At 31.8% G+C, this 22,688-nt stretch overlaps 1 protein-coding gene across 10 annotated transcripts in view; it reads left to right on the top strand.

The window, feature by feature from the left end:
- The window catches only part of LOC145261095 (serine/threonine-protein kinase TAO1-like), a 315,191-nt gene that overhangs the window by 253,933 nt on the left and 38,570 nt on the right, over positions 1-22,688 (top strand). For 6 of the 10 annotated variants that reach the window (XM_080119286.1, XM_080119287.1, XM_080119283.1 and 3 more), the window contains one exon: positions 18,138-18,167. The exons of the other annotated variants lie outside the window; for them this stretch is intronic. In XM_080119286.1, coding sequence (XP_079975412.1) covers positions 18,138-18,167 — 30 coding nt within the window. The remainder of the gene's footprint in view (positions 1-18,137; positions 18,168-22,688) is intronic. 10 annotated transcript variants of the gene reach the window in all.

The raw sequence follows: 22,688 nt of genomic DNA, 5'->3' as shown, positions 1-22,688 counted from the left end.
TTTAAATCCTTAATGTCTATTTTATGACCCGTGATTCATCTCATTTAGTGGTTTTGGTGCGTGCGTCAAAACATAACAACATACCTGTTCTGCTATCGTTTCTTCTAGGAGTTCGCCAACTGTCCTTAGGGGAGCTGGAATCTGTTAGAAGGAACACTCAAAGCAGGGCCAAAGACGATATGAGATTTTGTAGATTTTACTGGGTATTCGTCTTAGCAGAGGAGTGATCAATGATATCTGTGGGGTGGTCCCTCTGTCTTCATTCTGAGACTTCTACCCCCTCATGGGGCAACCTATATTAGCCATCTGTACCTCTTGACATATCAAATCCAACTCACCAATACTTTGCAAACCAGAACACGTGACATGTGACACGTCACTTCCAGTCACCTGTTCAGATACTTTCCGGTGCAAACTTGACCAGGTCACAGTTTGACATGTTTTGGCAACCTGTCAAAATATGGCGATTCCAATCTCCGTTGTCCACATCACTAGATAGATAGGTATTTACATAGATAGATGGATAACTAGCTAGATAATCAGATACATAGATACAGATAATTAGATACACAGATAATTTACTTCTTCTGCTCAACCACTCTATAAGAGAGGGAAGATAACTTGTCCTTATAGCATCCTCCTATTTTTTCTTTTTTATCACCTTTTAGTATTTGCGGGAAAAAAGAATTTCTTTTACATTTTTAAACTAGTGGTGGTTGCTTTAAATTTCATATCTTTAACAGCCTTTATTTATAATTTCAAAATTTTTACAGTAGAACCTTGGGATAAGGCATTAAAAATTAGTAACAAAATACAGTATAGCATATAATACACATGTATATAATCAAATAACATAAATAACAGGGAAAATACCGTAACCAGGGATTGGAAAAACATCATATTCCACATCGTAATCTGAAAAAAAACTATCCTAGGACCATGTATCCCAGGGTTCTACTGTAATAAAAAAAAATAAACATTTTTTTCTAATTTTTTAAATGTATTATTTCGATCTTTTCTTTATTTCAGTAACTTTTGCAAAATACAGTTTTAAAATTTCTTGATCTTCACAAAAACGAGAAAACTTTTCAAACATCTCATCCACAGACTGTTTTGTTCTATCACAGCTCTTCAGTGCAGCTAAACTAGCACCTCTCCTCTGCCAGAGATCGAACTTACAACCATTGAGTTGGTAGTCATTAGTTCTATCTCTTAGACTAACGAAAGAAGCGCTTATAAATGGTAGTTATGTCTATTTATATAAATACTTGATCATAGTTCCACTGTGCTCAATTTGTTATTTTTTGAAAAAAACTTTGCATTATGCTAAAAAGCAGCAGGTGATATCATCCGACAGCAATGCTTGACCTAAAAAGGAGTGAGAGGTTATGTGGTCATCCATAGATTGTTTTGCTGTATCAGAACTCTTCAAGATGGCAGCCAAGAATCAAATGCAGTCCGTGACGTATTTAGCGGCGAACTGATTGAATAAAAAATTCAACAATTTTTATACTAACTTTGGAAGGTTTTCATTGGTTGTTTAGCACAGCCGGTGGTTATAAAACTGATTGGCGAATCCACTGGTCTCATACCCCCAAATAGTAGTCAAAAATAGTTTACAAACTAGCGTCTTTCCCTAGCCAATGATTGAACCTTCATACCTTCACACACGCAGTGCAAATTTAGGAAAGCAAAGAAGACATTAATCCAGAATCATTCATTTTGACTCTAAGCAGAGCTACCTGTCCTGGACTGGTCAAAACTTTTTACTTATCTATTTGTCTCTTCTCTCTTTCTATCTCACTGTATAAATAAATTAGTGTTGGGACAATTAATTGGAATCGGAAAAATAGACAAATTTGAAAGTATTGGAATTGAAAAAAATGGATGCTTATTTTCTGATGCAAAAACGATTCTTTTGTCTTTTTTATTTGATTTTATTTAAAGTAAAATCTTCCATTGATGGTAATAATGATAGTATAGTAAATGTTTATTGATTTTAAAATACCAGTAAAGCTAAAATCTATAGATCATTCTCCACAAGTGTAATTTTATGTTTAGGAAAATGTGTACATATTTAACGGGTTTGGGGGGGGGGGGGGGGTTTACAGAAATCGGGGGGGGGGATAGCAACTCTATAGTTAAATATTAAATAAAATAAAGAATCGGTAATTTAGTACAGAATCGGGGGGAAAATATTGGAATTGTACTATCACTATTTATTTATTTATAGATATGTTGGTTACGTAAGGTCAGAAAAGCAGCAGTACAAAAAATTATAAATCAAACGCAAATGGAGACCAGTTGTCTGAAGAGTCTAACATAAGCAACCAGAGACTTGTCTGCCGTTGTTGTATTTTAAACTGTTTTTTCTGATCTTCTGTAATATATATATATATATATATATATATATATATATATATATATATATATTACACTCTTATATGGGGTTTTCTTTATAATCAAGCACTTTGCTGGGGTTATCTCCCACAAGCCACACACACACACATATATAGTGTGCGTGCAAGTTTGTGTGTACACTTCGTTTTATTACGGACTTATGTTTTGGAGATAGGCCATTAAAGTTGCTGACCATTTTCTGTCTGGGAATGCTGAGATTGTAAACATTTCTTGATCGACTCTATTCTTCTGTTACTATCATTAGCCACCGTATGCGCACATATCATTCATTTTGTGGAAAAACAAAGGATAAAAAAAAATTTGTTCTTTTAGAAAAAAAGTTGTTTTCCCAAAATACATTTTGTGTTCCTACGTGTCAAGAAATAAGAAATAAATAGAAAAAAAGATATAATAAATATGAAAAATATATGAATATAACGCACGCACACACACACACACACACACACAGTGTAACCCGGATATAAGACTTATTATCCAAACCCGACAACTCTCTTACACTTATATCCGGTGTTCTTATATCAGGGTTACACTGTACATTAATGCAGGCTCTAATTTGGGACCAGAGAAAATCTCTCTTATATCCGCAATCTCTTATATCAGGGTTACACTGTATATACTTAGTTATATTTTTGGATAAAAGGATTCCAGCAGAGTGCTCAATTATAAGGAAAAAATTCTGAAAATAAGAGCGTAATATTTATATTTTCAGAAAGTTTAGATAAGTCATCGGTACTGTTGGTTTCAAACTTGATAATAGAGGATTATATATATATATATATATATATATATAATAAATTTCACTATAGTGTTGGGAAGAAGTATTGTGAATTTTATGGAGAATTCTATGGGTCGCATTGGGAGGTTGTTGCCTTGTATCACTAAAAAGCATTTATATTGCCGGGAGAAATTATTGTTGTAATAGAAATGTGTGCGTTTATTTTTTCTAGTCATTTTCAATTATTGAAAATTAGGCCTGTGTACACTTCTGAATAGAAATTGAAATGAAACCAATTGTATTTTGGCTGCCCTCTTATAGTTTGGTCCTTGTCTAGAATTCACCCGATAATAAAAATAAAGAAAAATGTGATGTATATATCTGTGATCAAACAAAAACTTATTCCAAAAATCATATAAATTGATCAAGTAGTAATTTTTTTGAGTAACTGAGAAGTGAATATCTTACCCACCATTTTAAAAATCATTTCAAGAAACAAAGAGATAAATCAACAATAATTCAAATTTGAGATTTTTGTTTTAATGCTCATGAATTCCCATTAAACGCCTAAAAATTATAAAAATAAATAAATCGATCAATTAATGTAATTTTTGGAATATATTTTCGTTTGGTTATGGGTACTTACATCATACTATTTTTTCTGTATTTTAATATAGGGGAATTCTGAACAGGAATCTATATTTTTCCTAAATTTGAAAATTCTTTTTTTTTTTTTTTTTTTTTTTTTTTTTTTTTTTTTTTTTTTTACATACAATATTTTTCTCATCTTTATTAGATAGCTTTTATTTGTTTTTAGCAAATCATGGCAGATGGGGGGGGGGGCTGCTTCCACTAATTTTCTTCTTAGCATTTGGCCACTACTCAAAACGTCCAATTCTTTTACATTTTTGTCTCCTGCTGGAATTGCTCACAGATAATTTTAGTCCCTAACCAAAAGTAGTAATTCTTGGTATTCACTTTTGAAGTCTTTTCTCTTATTTTAAGCGTTTCTCATTTACCAGATTGTTTTTGCTTGAATGTTTTTATTCAGTTTGTTTGTCAAGGCCTGCAGGCCACTCGAGGATAAGGGTGTATGAGAAAATATTGTAGTAATCGTTAGTAGTGGAAATTTGGTTGATTGGATTTCTTAAGAGGATAGTTCATCAAGAACTTGTTCATGTTGGACTTGAAAATGACCATATTGTAGTCAGTTGAAAAGTAGGGAAATGGAACAGTTCCACAGGTGTGCAGTTCTAAGAAAGAAACTTTGCTCATGGGATTTACGTTTAAGTTTAGGCACAGATAAAGAGTGGAGGAAATTATTTATAGTGGTTTCAGATAGACGAGTGTTTTTCATGAAAGTCACCCCAAGGGGGACCATAGATTGGAGCTCAGACAAGCACTTGCTATGAAAATAATGATAAAGCGGAGACAGGCTCACAATGTTTCTGTTGTGGGAAAGATGGTCCAGATGTGGCAACAATACTCCATTCTTGGTTGTACTTGGCTCTTATACAGGTAGAGAATTGCATCAACAGTGAGATATCTACTGGAGTGGTAGAATGGTCCCACCATTTTTCCAGCAGCCTTGGCAATGAAGTTGATGTACATGTTCCATCTCAGATCAGGAGTAAAGGTCAAGCCCAGAAGCTTGTCAAAACACATGGAGCCTCCCTAAGACAGGAGTCATTCATTTGAATTGATGGAGATGGGGATCAGAGCATTGATGATGTAAAGATAGAAGCGTGGTTTTAGATTAATATTAACCAACCACCTGTTTCCGTATTGCACCACTTTCTCAAGATCAGAGGAGAGAGAATCAGAGAGAACTTGGTTATTTATGGCCTTTGAAATGTTGCCATAGATGATAGTGTCGTTAGCAGAAAAGTCTATGCATGATCTTAGGATGTGATTTGGAAGATCATTGATGTAGAGTAGGAAGAAAGTTGGACTCAGGATAGACTCCTGAGGGACTCCAGCATTAATACTGTGAACTTCTGATTTCTGCCCATCAACCACTACTCTTATGAACCTATCAGAGAGATTAAGAATTCTTTCTAGAACTATATTGAATACTTATGAGAGGAACCACGTGAAGGTTGCCAACATCCTGAAGTGAAAGTGTTTTTGTGGAACAAACTGCATTCAAACTTGGCACACTGTTTGTCAGACCACATCATTAACCACGGAGTTATTGTAACCTCTCTGTTGTTGAGAACACTAGTCTGAATGATTCAGATAATACAAATTATTAATCTTAATCTCAAAAAAAAAAAAAAAAATCAGATATTGATGAAGCAGCTGGAGAACTTATCTCCCAATTCGTATCTACTCCCACTGTCCTCGTCTACACTGGAGAAAAGAATTTAATAAGAGACATTATTGTTATTCACCTGCTTTTAACAAGGATGCTTATGACTGTAATAAAAAAATTAATTTACACTGGTCTCTCTGTGTTCAGATACACAACTGCATTTGTTTAAATAATTTTTTCAAACATCCAAAAGTACCCATCAGTTGATTAGTCTAGCCTTGTGTAATAATTGTTTAAAATAACTTTTGTCTTCACCTGTCATGCCAAATTGTGAAATACTATTTTTCCTAAATATGCAAATTAAACATATATCTAAGAATGTATGCGTTCTTATTATTTGCATCGCTTGTCAGAATTCATTCAAAATATCATTTACAGACGTACATATTTTGAACAAATATTCAGTAAAAATAAAGAATGCACCTTGGCCTTGCAATATTTGCATGCCATAAATATTTCCATTTGATGTGGAGTATTTTGAAAAAAATATTCGCTTCTTGTTTTGATTCTCCTTACATTAAAAGAAAAAAAAATCTGCTATTCCTACCCACAACTGAATGAAAATATATTCTAAAAAATGTAAATTGATCAAGCAGGTTTGTTTATAAATAAGTCAAATTTTATGAATAACAGAAGAGCAACTGTTTTGTCCGTTATTATGAAAACAATCTTTAAAAAAATAAAAATAAAAAAGAGATTACTCAATTTTTGAAACTTGCAAGGTTTATACTGTAATGTCTACAAATTTCTATTAATCACTTAAAAATGATTTTCTTTATAAAAAAAAAGAACTACTTGATCAGTTCACGTGATGTTTGGAATATATTTTTTTTATCATGGGTATAATATACATTTCGTTATTTTTTGTTTTTTTAATATAGAGGGAATTCTGGACAAGAATTAAATATTAGTTATAAATAAAAATGCTACTTGGCCTACCGCGATATTGACATGCCCTAAATATTTGAGTTTGATGATGCAAATGCCTCACCTTCACAGACGTATATTTAGAAACAGGAAGGAGAGTTGTGGCATTGCTGCACTTTTGGTGGTGCAACTTTCTTGTAGAATATTTGGTAACTAGTTCAAGATTCCCACCCACACATCAATTCATCATTGGTAGTTAGGCTGTAGCAATCTCGGTAAGACTCTTACAAAACATGTGAAATTGAAGATATATTCGCTTTAGTAAGTATCTTCTCTTTTTTTTTATTTGCTGTGATATCTATATATAATCCCTATAAAGTTGACTTTTTTCCTATTTTTGACATTGATGTTAAAAGCCTACTTTTTCTCTTAAGAGATTATTAAAGTTTGTTTTAATATACTCAATCATGGATATGCAAACAACTATATGAAGGTTAACTAATTTGCATATTCTTTTGAAAAACAAGCGTTAATTTTTTATGGTTTCTTATAACTATTATGCTAAATTCTATTGATGCAGTGTTTTTATATTTTGCATAAGTGTGTAGAATTTAAGATGAAAATGTTCTAGCACACGAATGAATATATATATATATATATATATATATATATATATATATTGTCAAGAATTGTGTGTAAGGGAATTAAAGGAATAAATTGTAAGATGGTCAACATGAAATTTGGAATATAGATTTTTATCATTTCTTTTTTATATGCTCTGTAATTACATTGAACTTCTTAAATGAAGGATTTGTATGCATAAAAAGTGAAATGTGTGTGTATATATATATATATATATATATATATATATATATATACTGTGTGTGTGTGTGCAAAGTCTCTACGAAACTTATTTGGTCTACAGAGTTGTAATTTGGTTTATAGGATGTTTGGACCTGTAGCACGCTTTCGATTCGTTTTTTTTAGCTGGTAAAATAGCTGCTAAAGGGTCAAAATTGAAAAAAAACATTGACTTTTGCCTTGCGTAAGTCAGCTTTACATGTTCTTTTTCTGCGCATGTGTTAATTAAAAGTTATAGGTTAAATGTTATTTTTGGCAGTGAAGTGAACTGTTTTGAAAGCACAATACTTGCATGCACATGTCTCAGTTTTTCTATTTTAATTCATTTCTTAATTCATTTCTATTTTAATTCATTTCTATTTTAATTCATTTCTTAATTCATTTCTATTTTAATTCATTTCTATTTTAATTCATTTCTTAATTCATTTCTATTTTAATTCATTTCTATTTTAATTCATTTCTATTTTAATTCATTTCTATTTTAATTCATTTCTATTTTAATTCATTTCTTAATTCATTTCTATTTTAATTCATTTCTTAATTCATTTCTATTTTAATTCATTTCTTAATTCATTTCTATTTTAATTCATTTCTTAATTCATTTCTATTTTAATTCATTTCTTAATTCATTTCTATTTTAATTCATTTCTTTATTCATTTCTATTTTAATTCATTTCTTTATTCATTTCTATTTTAATTCATTTCTTTATTCATTTCTATATTCATTTCTATTTTTATTCATTTTTTTTTTTTAAAGAATTTAACATTACATTCAATACCAGGCAACACCGAGTACATCTGCTAGTGTGTGTGTGTATATATATATATATATATATATATATATATATATATATATAGTTCTAGCAGATTAATTATTTTTTAAAATAATGTTTGGGGCTTTTACTAATTTTGATATGATTCGTATAAGTACGCTTAATAGTGGTTTTAATCTAAATTACATTTAAAACCCCATTCTGCAAAAGCACCACAAGTTTTCTCATAGTTTTATTAATATAGAGAAACTAACCTAATCTATAAATTAAGTTTTATCTCCCCACCCCAATCTGTTTCAAGGGATGAACTCCTTTGTTGATTGTAAGATTTACCCTAAGGAAAAATACCTGTTCATCTTCTAATGGAATGAAATAGGCTAATCCTTTTACATCTTATTTTTTTTATTATTTCTAATTGGTTTCGAGTGTTTTTATTTTAAGTCTACATCTGTTTCAGCTTGGTTTAGTTTTTTTTTTTTTCTCTTTTTGCGATTTTGTTTTTCCTTTTCCCATATTTCAAGAATGTTTTGCTCTTCAATGTGTTTCTGGAGACGAACACCATGGAGGGATGGCTATGTTCTATTGCAATCGGAAAAGGTCTGATTATTTTTATCTATTTAAACTGGTTCATATTTATTTCATTGCGGCATGTCGGGTTCTATCTTTACCTAGCTTCTACCATTTTATAGCTCGAACAAAGGAAAATAGATGAAATTTTGTGAGGGGGAGGGGAAAATACACTACTTTGAATGAGTAAGTAACTAGGATGAATTCGTGTATCGTTTTTATTGGCAAAAAAGCATTAGAAATCACTTTGTACTAATGCCAAATGTTTATTTTATTTTTAATCCCCCCCCCCCGCATAATCTTTAGTAAATATGTACTGTTTATGTTCATATTATTTGGATTCTGCAGACTACTGTTCTCATGTTGAGTGTTATTTTTTATGTTTCAATCGATGTAACTTCTGACCTTCAAGTATATCTTCTCGAACTCGAGGAATCTTCCTGCACAAAATTTTGAACGAAACCCTTTATTTAATCCACGCTCTCGTTCAGTCAGCATGATTGGGTAAAAGTTCTAATTCCCAATTGTATTTTGAGTGTTGCTCGCACAAAAGATTGAATCTTCAACCTCCTGAAGAGTGTAACTTTCAACTGGATTTTACCAAGAACTTTATCCATTTCACCATAGACAGTTCTAGTATGAATTTTTGGAGCCTTAAACCAATTTTTTGTTTTTAAGATATACAATTTTACCACTTATCAATGTGCATTACTGCATATATCTATCTTTACTATTATAGCGTGTGAATTCATTCCCTATGGACTCCAAAACAGCTAGGCCGATTTTTATGAAATTTCACACAAATGTATTTTATGTATCTGGCAGTGTTCTTAGATAGATTTTGTATTAGAATATCTTCAATAAATATTGCTAATGAAAAAAAAATCTGATGAAAGAAGGAACGGGCGATTGTGACCAAAATTAACCATATACAGCGTAACATCACAAGTGCATTTGAGAAGTTTTATTACCACGCAAGCATAAAGGTCCGGCACATAAAACTATCAGGAAGTTCTTTGATATGATGGGGTAGATTCAAAATGAATGTTCTGTTTAGAGCACAATTGAACTATGATACTTGACTTTTTTTTTTTTAAACTTCAAGCAATTATACATTAAAAAAAATAATAATTTAATAAAATCAACAGTAGGTTTTTTATGTAGACTACAATATATTTTATTTATTTATCTTTTTTTTACATAGGAGTCATCACTTATCAAGGCCTGGAGGCCACTCGAGGATAAAGGTTAATGAGTATACAGTAGCCAATGGAATAATATAGTAATCGTTAGTGGAAATTTGGTAAATTGGATTACTTACGGGGGGGAAGGTTCAACAAGAATTTGTTTACATTGGACTTGAAGATGACTAAATTGTAGGCAGCTGGGAAGCAGGCAAACGGAAGAGTTCTACAGGTGTGCAGTTCTAAGAAAGAAGCTTTGTTCATGGAATCTACATTTAGGTTTAGGCACAGATAAAGAGTGGAGGAAGTTATTGGTAGTGGTTTCAGGTAGACGAGTATTTTTCATGAAAGTTTGGTAAAAGGGAACCATAGATTTGATTGGAAAATGGGCAATTTCATTAATTTCGATGACATTAAAAATATGGGAATGTGAAATATTTGTGGATCCTCATTCAATAGCAGACAACGTCGGGTCTTTCTATTAGTGTGTGTATAAAATCAGGTTTGAGATGTTCAAAAGTAGGGACTAATGAATACAACGAGGTTGTTAGTGATCGATAACAAGAGCAGAATATTATTTATTTGAGGGTAAACAGTTACATTTGGTCGCAACGAACAGCCATCTGTTTCAGTCAATGAAACTTTGTCAGGCGACTCTGAATCATTCGATGCCATTTTTTCTATGGTGTCAAATGTCTCAGGGTCGTCCGATGAAGTCTCATTGACTGAAATAGATAGCTGTTTGTAACGACCAAATGTAACTTTTTATCCTCGAATAAACAATTAAAAAATATATATATATAATTAATGGTTCCCATATTGTGTTAAATTCTATACTAGGTCTGCTTCTTATGGTTCTATGTTATATTCATTTCTTCAAATTCATAAAACATGTAACCAGTTACAAAAATATCATTTAGACTTATGTGGGATTCAACTTGGGTATCGACATTATAAAAACTATTGTAAACAAATCCTCTATTTCTATTTGTGTGCAAACTCCAAAAATATAACTTTTAAATCCCAAATGATCCGTTTTGTTTTTTTGTTTAAATATTTTAAGCAAAAAAGATGTTTAACTATCGTTTTTGTTTTTGCTTTGTTAAATGTAAAATGCTTTATCATTTTAAACAATTTTATTATTTTATACAGAATTATTTGGTTCTTGTTGAGAATTTCCCTTGCCATGAAAAAAATAAAGAAAAATTTGCATGATGTTTGTATCCGTTAAGAAACAAAAATATCATATTCCAAAAAATAACAAATTGATCAAGTACTTTTTTTTAAGAAAATCAAATTTTATTAGTAAGCTAAGAGTTGCTACCTTGAAAAAATCTCGAAGGGTGGTAACTCAACAATAATTCAAACTTACAAGATTTTTGTTGTAATCCCTGTAAATTACGATTAATTACTTCAAAATGCCTTTCATTAACCCCAACACTAATCCTAAGTTTGGTGGTTGAAAATGTCGGAAATGCAATCTTAAATTCAGTTTTGTTTTATGTGTTGCATATCATAGCTATGGTAAAAAGCAGTGGAGATAGAAAATCTTCCTAGAAGTCCCCTTGTATTTTTATCTGTTAGGTGTTGTCCTCACAGGAATGTGAATTCTTGCTTTTTAACAGAATTCTATTCTGTTGATCCTGGATTTCGATTTAAATTTCTAGAGCCTCTCATGGATGTGATTTTTTTTTTTTCTTTTTTTTTTTTAATTAAAAAAAAAATGATAAATTGAAAAAAATTGATAAGAGCCTTACCTCCTTTTTTGTTATTGCTATTTGATTAGATTTATCTTATCTTTTTCTGTCTGTCTGTCTCTCTCTCTCTCACCTTGCTGTCCTTTTTCCTCATATGACAGTCCTCAAAAACTGAAAACGCTAATTTTACTGTGAAGGCTAAGATTTCAAAGAAATTCTGGTAACTTTAGTTTCATGAAAGAATGACTTCCTGTCTCTTTTCCATATCTCTGCACCAATGTAATTTGGAGTTTTTTTGTTTAAACTGATTCGAATTTAGAAAGAAAAAAAAAAAAAAAAAGCAATGTATTTTTATTAATGCCCTCTCTGCATACATATACACTAGTTGAGAAATTTCTTTTAATTTCAGACACCCCCTCCCCTTGGTTGTTCACGTCTCTGCTCTCGGTTCCAGTTGTCATTATTTCATTGTTTTCCTCACAAAGTTGACATTTTTGCCACATATTTTGACTTGGGATTTTTTTCCCCACCCCAATCAAGGGATCACTTGGACATAAAAGGTTACTATTTGGGATTATGTATAATGGAGCATTGTGAAGAGTTGAGCAGCAAGATGTTTGTTTACATTACGTTTAAACTTTTGGGGGTTCGTACAGTCAGGGAAACAAGAAACAAAAACTGAATTCCAAAGCTTATCAGTCCAAGGAAAATCTCAAACTATTTGAGTAGAAAGCTTTACTGCATCTAGAGATCTAAACAGTGAAGGGGTGGGATTTTGCTACTTGTGATGTTGGTTATGAGTATGTACATCGGGTGGGCACAAGTGTTGTTTATCAGAGTACATATCAATAAAGTACTTGTAAATCGGCCATAGACGTTTTGCTGTAAGCTTTTTTGTAGTTGATCCGTACCATGGCCATGTTTTTATTATTTTTTTTAATTTCCTTCAGAATATTTTAATCGATGTATAGTGGGTCGGTTGTTCATCTTGCCTCTTTGTTTACATTAGGGGTTGCAATAATATCATATGGTTTGTATTCGTGCCAGACTTTCATAAACAGCAAAGATGTTTTATTTCATTTTATAAATTAAATTAGCAATACATATGAAAGAAATTGCTAAAATATTTTAATAATGGCAAACATAGAAAGAGTTTAATAAGCTAAGAAAGAATCTTTTTTAAATTTTTAAAATCCGATTAAAATTAAGGAAGTTATGACTATTTTTGTGCCTCGCACATTTGGATATTTTTCCCTCTTTAAAACCATATGCTTTTTGGCACACTTTTTTTTTTACACTACTTTTTTCAGTAAAAATGTTACATCTTTGTTAAAACACAAGATAAGATTTGCCATATAAGTGTATTTTTATGCAAGGAATCAGAATATGGGAGATAAATTCTGTGTTTTCTTTCTTTTTATTTTGTTTAAGACAATTATGTGTAGTTTTAAGAGGGTCTTTGTGCAATTATGGGAGGCAATTATGAGGCTTGCCACTCTGACTTTGGGTTAGGGCTAAAATAAATTATGTGTGAACATACTGAAGACTTGACAAAAACAAAACAAACAATTTTAGAATTTAGAATGGAGGTTAGTTTCACAAATTTAATGTTAAATAATTCACCTTGTCGGAGTCATTCTAGCGTTTTAGGACAGTTAATTCATTTTTTTGTGGGAGTTAAATAATAGGGATTTTTAAGGAAGGATTTTTATTTATTTTTTTTTTTTTTAGACACTTATATGTAGCATACAGGAGAATTTTGTTTGGTGGGGAGCTTGCCACTTGGACTTGGCGTCATTGTTAGAGCTAAAGAAGATTGTAAAAGAGGCTTGCCACTCCTACCTAGGGTTAGAGGTAGGATTAAGGGAGTTTATTTTTATTTATTTACAAAACCTTACCGAAAACGTTTTATGATAACATTTTTTTTTTTCTTTACTTGCTTAAAACTCTTAAAATATATGATGTACTTTATTATTTATTACTTCATTTCAAAGTATATTCGAACAAAATGGGGGTATTTTGAGGGCTTAAAGTGTTTTGGCTTTTAAAATATGACTATTTTAGCAGAACCTTTTTGAAATCTGTGATTATCCAAAGTGTTTTATCGTCCATGTGTATTGCTAATTAAAAATTAAATGAAATTTGTGTGATGTTTCAAGGCTATGAGCATGAATACACAATGTTCTTCTTCCTTATCGGACAATACTGGGTACCCCTGCTATCAATTATGGAAAAGACAGATCTGTATGGTTAAGTGAAGCTAAATATAAAAATTACTTTTTTATTATTATTATGGTACTTGTACAGTTTAATCAAGACATTAAAAAAATGAAAATATCGCAAAAAGGTTATATTGTACGTATCTGTTTTGGACTGAAGATCTCAGAAAAAAAAAATTAATTTAATTTGATTGAGTAGTTTTTATTTTACAGCAGAAAAACGTTTTTATGAGAGCGCGTTGAAGTCAGCCATAACGAAATTTGTTGAACACGCCAAAGGGAGATAACTCCAGTTAAAGCACCTACACTCCCTTCCCATCTTTATTACTAGCTTTTCTTCCTAAAAATCGAACCTTTTGGTTGGTACCATAACAAATTGTTTTTTTTTGCTGTAAAATAAACACTACTTCATGAAATTAAGTGATTTTTTTTTTTTTTTTTTTTTTTTTTTTTTTTGAGAACTTCGTTCCATTACAAATACATACAATATAACCTTTTTTTTTCAATATCTTCATTTTTTAATGTCTTGATTAAACTGTACAAATACCATTATTATTGATCCCTCGACAAAAGAGGGATTGGACCTAGTAATTCACTCATGTCCGCCTGTTCATTTGTTTGTATTTGTCTCAATAACCACTCCTTGAATTTTTTTTTTGGAATTTTGCACAAACCTTAGTCATAATGAAAGTAAATTTTTGCTAGAATGGATTTTCTGGGATAACTCTCGTTGCCCCCTTAGGGGACATTATAGGGGTAAAATTATCCTCAAATCATTTGTCTGTTCATTTGTTTGCATTTTTTTCAATAACCACACCTTGGGTTTTTGAAATTTTGCACAAACATTAGTCATGGTGAAAGTAAATTTTTCTTTCGTGGAGGGGGACCTCGCATGCTTGGCTTGTTTTTTTTTACATATGTATATAATCAGGGTTCTGATCTCATTTGATGTAGGCACACACATCAATGTTATGTTTTTTGAATTTTTTAGATGAGGATTGTTAATTTGGAATATTCGGACTACTGTTCTCATTTTGAGTGTTATTTTCATGTTTTGATAGATGTAACCACCAACCTTTTTCACGTGTATATTGTTGAACTGAGGAAATCTTCCTGTTGGACTTTAGAATCTGTACGAAATTTCAAATGGAACTCTTTATTTAATCTATGGTTTGGCATGCTCTCGTTCCGTCAGCCATGACTGGGTGGATGATCCAAGTAATTCGCAATTGTATGTAATTGAGGATTAAACCTTTAGCCTCCAGAATAGTATAAACTTAGAACTGAATTTTATCAAGTACATTATCTACAATGACAACAATTGTCCAAATAATTTAAATAATACGGTTGTCCATTCACTGTTTTCTGTTATATAAAGTAAAGTTGACCTCCCTTCCCATCTGCATACTTTGGTAATAAATACCTTTATTACTATCAGTTATATATATAAAAAAAACTATTTTGTCAACGGTTTAGAGCAAATATTTTATCTTTAATCTAGTCTAATATTTATTTCTGGTAAATAGTTTTTTTTTTTATCAGTAATAATTAAAAGAAGGCGAAGGAGTTTTTAAATTCAGTCAAAAGCCCTGATATCCATATCACTGTGTATTAATTTAGTAAAAGATCCTGTTTTTTTTTTTTTTTTTTTTTTTTTAAATGGTTTTGGCTTACGGATATTTGGCGAGAGAGGAGTAGGAAATAAGAAAAATTACCATTTCTTTTATATATTCAATAGCAGCCTCATTTGGTTAGTGTGTTATGCTTAAATATAGTTTGTGAGTTTTAAAACCAACTGGAGCATAATTATTTTTATTCTGGTTTTGTCCAAAAATGAGCTTAAAACTATAATATTATACAGACAATCACCGCCGTTAAATTCCTTTAATTTCTCTTTCTCTCTCTATGCTTAGAACTCAGCAGAATTTCCATAGGCAAAGTTTCTTTCTTAGAATTGCCCATCTGTGAAATACAGTACCATGGGGCAGTTTTCTGACTCACGATAACATTGCCGTTTTCAAGTCTAATGTGAACAAATTCTTGTTAAGCAGTCCTCTTAAATAGTCACTTTCTGACTATCATTACTCATCCCCTTGGCATCTCACTTTCTACTTATCAAGCTCAATTCCCCTTATCTTCAAGTGGCCTGTGGACTTTGATAGGTGGTGACTCATTTCTATTAAAAAAAAAAAAAAGTTTAGTTTTATTTTTCTCTCTAATCTTGGTGGTTTATGGACATTACTACTCCCGGACAATGTTGAGTATCCCTGCTATTATTATATAAAACATTTTTTTCTTTTTTTCTTTTTTTTTTTAAACATGTTTATCCCCCCCCTTCCCCGTTCTCCTCCATCTTAAAAGAAGCTTTCATTGTAATCCTCAAAAGATGAGACAAGTTCTAACGATGCCCTCTGGTGTTTTGCGTTGAATATCATCTTATTACTTATTGTTTGAAAAGTAATCCTGACGCAACTCTGAGAGCCGATTGTCAACTCAATGTAGATGCCCATGTATGTTTGCTTAGATTTTCTTTCGGTCATCTCAGAAATATGTATACAAAGTGCTTTAAATAAGTTTCTAGACATTTTTTCATATGGGTACTTTAGTATGAACAGGAAACTAGTTTCCTTTGAAGTAATCTCTTCCGGCTGCAATGCACTTGTACCGTTCCAACAACTCCGCAATTGTCTCATAATGACAGCCTCTAAGGTTTTTCTTTGAAAAAAAAAAATAAATAAAAATAACCAAAAGTCACAGGGAGCAAATCTGGACTAAAGGGAGAGTGAGGAACTGTCTGGATGTCCATCTTGGTCATGACGACATCCTTCTGATTTTCTCTGAGCACCCTTGGGACAAACTTTTTACAAATCTTCTGCATCTCCAATTCCTCATGAATAATTGTGTGTGCAGTTGCCACACTGACATCAAACTTATTGTCTCTGTAGAGCACATTATGGTACTTATCCATGAAATTCTTTATTTGGCTCATTGACTCTGATGTTCTGACTTCCTTACTTCTCCCACACTTCTTATCATCCCTCACAGACTCTCTACCTTCCTTGAATTTTTTATGTCACTCAAAAATTGATGCTTGATTCATTTTAGATGATCCAAAAGCAGTCTGGAACATTCTATATGCTTCTGTGGCATTTTTCCCAAGTTTAAAACAGAATTTTATTGCATATCATTCTTCTAAAATGTCCTCACATCCAGATTGCATTTTTGAAATTCACCATTTGTGACAATCAGGCTTTAGTAGGGTGTATTCCTGTTCCTTATGTAGCTGTTTATTTGAACCTGAAATCATAAAAATTCGTCAGTCATTTCATAATAACAATGACATACTAAATTTTCAAGAGTCTATGACAATTTTAAATGCCTGGACAAAAATGTCTGGAAACTTATTAAAGGCACCTCATATATTTGAATTAGAGGCAAACCCATCTTAGGATTGATAATATATCTACAAGCAATGAAAGCAATAGTTTTGTCAATTTTCCATCGCTTCGCTTAAAGATCTCTCTTTAAAATGAGAAAGTAGAAAGTGTACATTGGGTTTACTTTCGACGATCCTAACTCTCATTTATTTTGTCCTTTTAGGCTTCATTCTGTGAGCGATTTTTCTGACAAATGGGTAATAATTGCTACTTCTGGATTGGAATTTATCCATATATACTTATCATTGGCTAGTTTTTGACCGTGAAGTGGTATTTTTAACCTCCCTAGATAAAATAGCTTTATGCCTTGTCTGGAATGATTTCTATTAAAAAAAAAAAAAAATATGATACCAAATCTTTAAAGATTTCCTTATTGTAAACCCGAAACACTGCTGCATTTACTTATTCATATTATGCAATTTTAAAAAAAGAGGCAAGGAAGGAGGGATCAATTCACTTGGGTGATGGCGATCGTTTGAGTGACTAAGAACAGGCTGGAAAAGAAACACAATAATTGACCACTGCCCTGCCATCACGGACATGTTTTTAAGTTTCACACCATTATTACTATAATTATTTTGGGTTTGTTTTGTTTTTTTTTTTGTTTTTTTTAATAGGTATGTTGGTTTTTAAATGAAATTAAAAAAATATATATTTTAATTTTTTTTCTTTTTTTAATTTACTTTTTTACTTTGTTTTTGTTTTAAATTTAATTGTTTTTTAATTAAAAAATTTTTTAATTTACTTTTTTTCAAATTGTTTTTTTTTTTTTTCAGATTGTTTTTTTTTTCAAATTGTTTTTTTTTTTTCAAATTGGTTTTTTTTTTTTTCAAATTGTTTTTTTTTTTTTTTTTTTTTTCAAATTTTTTTTTTCCAAATTGTTTTTTTTTTCTCAATTTGTTTTTTAAATTTGTTTTTTATTTGTTTTTGTTTTAATTTATTTTTCTCAATTTGTTTTTATGTTTTATTTTTAAATGTTTAATTTTTTTTTTTTTTTTTTTTAATTAAAAAAAAATTAAAATCTTTTGAAAGGGAAATTTTTTTTTGTTTTACTTATATATTTAATTTTCTTGATATTTTAGCCATCTAGAACAGTTCAGGTGCATATTCAGGTAAACCATTGTTTGTTTGTGCATCCCGAATGTAGCATGTTACCCTCCTCTCTTAAAAGGAATTGTGTCAATTACTTCAAAATTGTACAAATATTTTTAGCCGCATGATTTAGTCATATGGTAGCGCATAATTTTGTAAAAAAAAAAAAAAAAAAAAAAAAAAAAAGTCTCAATCCTTTTAGGTTTGTGGGTTTACTGCATGCTAGATATACATGATACAGCATGTTTTTTGCTAGTTGTAGCTATCTTTCTCTGGCCAACAAGATTTCTGAACGATTGTATCTTACTCCAGTTTACTTATGATTTTACAAAAGTGCCTTGGGCAGTTAGAATATGCAACTAACCAATCAGAATTAATGTTGGGAACCAGAAAAGTCTGAATATTTGATTATTTTTTAAAGTGGACCATGCTTTTACTTTATCACATAGCTCTTGCTTACCTTTGTACTTTAGTCCTCACATTCCATGAGCGATTTTTCTGACAAAAGGGGAAGAATTACTGTTTTCTGGGTCAGAATCTATTTATATAATATTTTTTAGCTTTTGACCTTGAAGTAGTATTTTTATTTTTTAACTCCTTACATCAAGTGGTTTCATGCATTGTCTGGAGTGACTTCCATTTAAAAAAAAAAAAAAAGTTTATTTTTTGACTTCTACTTTCTGTTTAGTGTAAGTCCTAAGTTTTACTGGTGCTATACTTTTTTTTTTGTGCGAGTTTGTTTCCTATAGAATTCAAAATGGCACATAAAATTTTCATGAAATTTCACACACTTCATGTAATTGGCAGTGTTCTTAGGTTTTGTATTGAAATGTCTTCAATAAGTATCAATAATCGAAATTATCCGATGAAAGAAGTAACAGGCGATTTTGACCAAAGTTAACACATTACACAGTAATGGGTTAAGTACATTTGAGAAGTTTTATTACCACACAAGTCAAAAGGCTCGACATGTAAAATCAACAGTAGGTTCTTTAATATGACAGGGGTGCGTTCGAAATGAATGATTCTGTTTGGATCACAATTGAGACATGATACTTGACTTTTTCATTTTAAACTTTAATTCAAACCATTGTATATAAAAATAATTTTATAAAATCAATAGTATGTTCTCAACAGTACAATGTAGATGGCAATGTATTGTGAACTAAGTCAGTGCGGGGACACATGCAAAGCTTTCTCCTGCTGCACCACAATGGGTCCTCAATTAGAGCAGGCAATTAATCGATTTGATCGAAAAATGGGCACTTTCACAGATTTTGATGACAATAAAACCAAGTGAATACACAGTGAACAAGGCATTAAAAAAATGACTAAGTTCAGCATTCCCCTACCTCATTTCGCCCCAAAAAGTCCCCAGGGGATGTCAATTCCTGGTGAAAATGAACAAATGGTGCAGTTTTAGGCCTTAACATATGTAAACTTATAAGCAATGATTAAGTTCATCATTTGCCCCCCACCCCCATTTAGCCCCAAAAGTCCCCAAGGCCTTAACATTGAGTTCAGCACCATACAAAACTGCTAAATAGACATACACACAAAATTTTGGACAAATATGGGAAAATAGTCCCAAAAATGGAGTGTTTTTATTAACCCTAAAAGAGCCCCTGGGGCACACCCAAGAGTTATCGTGAAGTAGAAGACAAACAAAATTATATAGAAATCAGTTAGTTACAACTTTTCAAAAAGTTTTATAAAATTCCAAGGCATCAATTTTCTTTAATAAGCACAAAAGTGTCAATTTTAGCCCGAAAGACACCTCTAGGGGAGCAAATCTGTTGTTACTTTTTTTACTCCATGTTTGTGCAAAATTTCAAAAAATTCCATGGCATAATTATTGAAAAAAGTGCGGACAGATGAACAGACAAGGGTGAATTTACATGTCCACCCTCCTTTTGTCGTGTGAAACATAATTCAATCCTGGGCACCATCGAGTTTCCTTTTTAATATATATATATATATATATATATATATATATATGGGTGCAAAAGTAGGTATATAGTGATAAAAAAAAGAAAACAAATACATTACACATTGCATTTATTATATAAACAAATGGATTTTACTGATATGATTCTGTATATCAAGTTTTGCATCCCCCCCATATATATATATATATATATATATATATATATAAAATGATGATGAGAATAATGGAAATATAGTACCGGGTGACCCCCCCCCCCCCCAAAAAAAAAACGGGCCCCAACTATAATTAGGCCCCGTTTCTTAGTGTTTTGTCCAAATGAAATGAAACTTTGGTCATAACTAGTTTATTACATTCAAAACATCACATCAAAACACTAGGGTCTTTGGCCTTTTTTTTTTCTCCGTATTCCGACGAAATAGAGAGATAAAAAAAAGAACAAACCATGTCACATGTCTTTCAACATTTTGTCTTTATTGTAAGACTTCTTCGGATTCTTGTTTTATAGATATGTTTGAGTCCGTTGTTGTAGACCATCAATCATTCACCTGAAAATAATGACGAGTCTTATAGATGAATATAAAACTAAAAACTACTGCTTAAAAGTTTTATACTTGAACTAGCAAGTGCGCCTGGCATTTCCCGGGTGTTTAGCTGGTGTAGTAAGGACCCCCGAGGGGGGGGGGTTTCAAAACAACAGTAGCGGAAGTGTTTGAAAAAAAAAAAAGTGGTAGTAGGTAGACAGGCAGGCTCAAACCTATAATACGAAAGAAAAAAAAGTTTAAAGTTTAAAAAAAAAAAGAAAAAAAAAAGTGATGTCTTAGCCGATATCTCAGTGTTTTGATATTTGTCGTGCTGAGCTTCAAAACTATACCGATCTCTGTAGGATCCATCACGTCTGTTGAAAGTTTTAGGGAGACATACATACATACCTTCAAACAGACGGGTGAGATTTATATAATATACTAGCAGGGGTGCCTGGCATTGCTCGGGTGTTTGGAGGTGTGTGTGTGTGTTGGGGAGGGGGGTTAGAAATCCGCGGTGAATTTTTACTGTGAGACAGCTTTTTCGGGTTTGTTTACCCAACTTTGGCTGCGAGGTAGTTTTTCTGGTTTTGTTTCCCCAAGATGTTTGGGGGACGGGGAACCAACTCCCCCATTTAAAGGGGAGTGTCCAATTGAATAGCAATTGTCTGATATAAGAGGTTTCCCCCCACATTGATCAAAAACTGATTGCTTTCTGGACGTTCCCGTAACGAAAGCCGGGAACCGACAGTTTCAACTTCGTTTCACTTTATTTATACTAAAAAGCCGAACCAACACGAGAGGGGCTAAAATAGCAAGAATTTTGTAAAAGTCGATCTAAATAAATCTAGACACGACACGTGTTCGCAAATCTAAGATATTATGATTTAGGCAGTATATAAGAAGTTCTAAGGACTAGTTACCCCCCCCCCTTTCCCCGGAGAAGCCCTGCGAAAAAAGCCTTTGCCAGACATACAGAAAAAATACACACACACACACACACACACACACACACACACACACACAATTTTCGCATATATATATATATATATATATATATATATATATGGCTATAAAATTTTGAAGAATTTTTGTGGTTCATAACCACAACACGAGAAACCTCTTTGTAGAACCATCAAATTCTGGGTGGTCTAAACTATAGACCAGACATATTTCTAATTTTTTGTGCCGTTTCTCTTCTCCCTCGCAGCAAGCCTGTCATTCGCACGAATTGCAAATCACTAAACCTGTAAGTGCCTAGTGCATGTTTACACAAGTCAACGGTGTTGATTCGGATTTTGAAAATTCATGTTTATTACACGATGCTTATATTTTTGTCGTAGCTGTCTCGAGCAATTAATTGATCTCTATATTAATATACGGCATAATCACATTGCCATACTGGTTCCTGTTTGATCACCAAAGTTAAGCAATGTTAAGCCTGGGTGAACATTCGAGAATTCCAGTCGTCTAGCACTTCTCCTTGCCACTGGACTCCAACAGTGCTGATTCAAGATAGGTGTGGTTGATATTGCACAACCCTTACCTCACAATTACTTACACAGCTATCCTTACAGAGGGTATCCATTGTCTCTTGAGACTGATTGGAGGTATCGATCAATATTGATATATTTCTCATGCGCTTACGTGTGTGTTCCTTACCTCTCCATGTCGTATGCATTTTTTTTTTTTTTTTTTTTTACTATTAATCAAATATTTATTAAAATAAAAAATGCAATAGTGTCAAATACTAAAATGATTTGTTTAACATCTTATTTTACAAAAACGGTTCGTATTCCACCAGAATGCATTTCGTTTTCTCTATAAATAAATCAACAATTTTAATCTTTTCTTTTTCTTAGTAGCTTAAAAAAAAAATTCTTCATAATTCTTTGATCTGGTGCTACCGGATCAGGCTGTCTGAAGCTACTGACTTAAAATGCACCAAACATTGTTTTTTTCTTTTCCCTTTGCAAAACTCAATCATGTTCTGCAAAGTTACAAGCAACAATTTTCCTATACAAGTAGCCAAACACTATGAATAAATATGCTGTTTTTTTTTTTTTGTTGTT

Source organism: Euprymna scolopes, chromosome 37 (genome assembly GCF_053919585.1).
Source record: "Euprymna scolopes isolate OS-2025 chromosome 37, ASM5391958v1, whole genome shotgun sequence".
NCBI lineage: Eukaryota > Metazoa > Mollusca > Cephalopoda > Sepiida > Sepiolidae > Euprymna > Euprymna scolopes.
The sequence above is the reverse complement of the archived record's forward strand: the minus strand, read 5'-3'. Positions and strand labels throughout refer to the sequence as shown.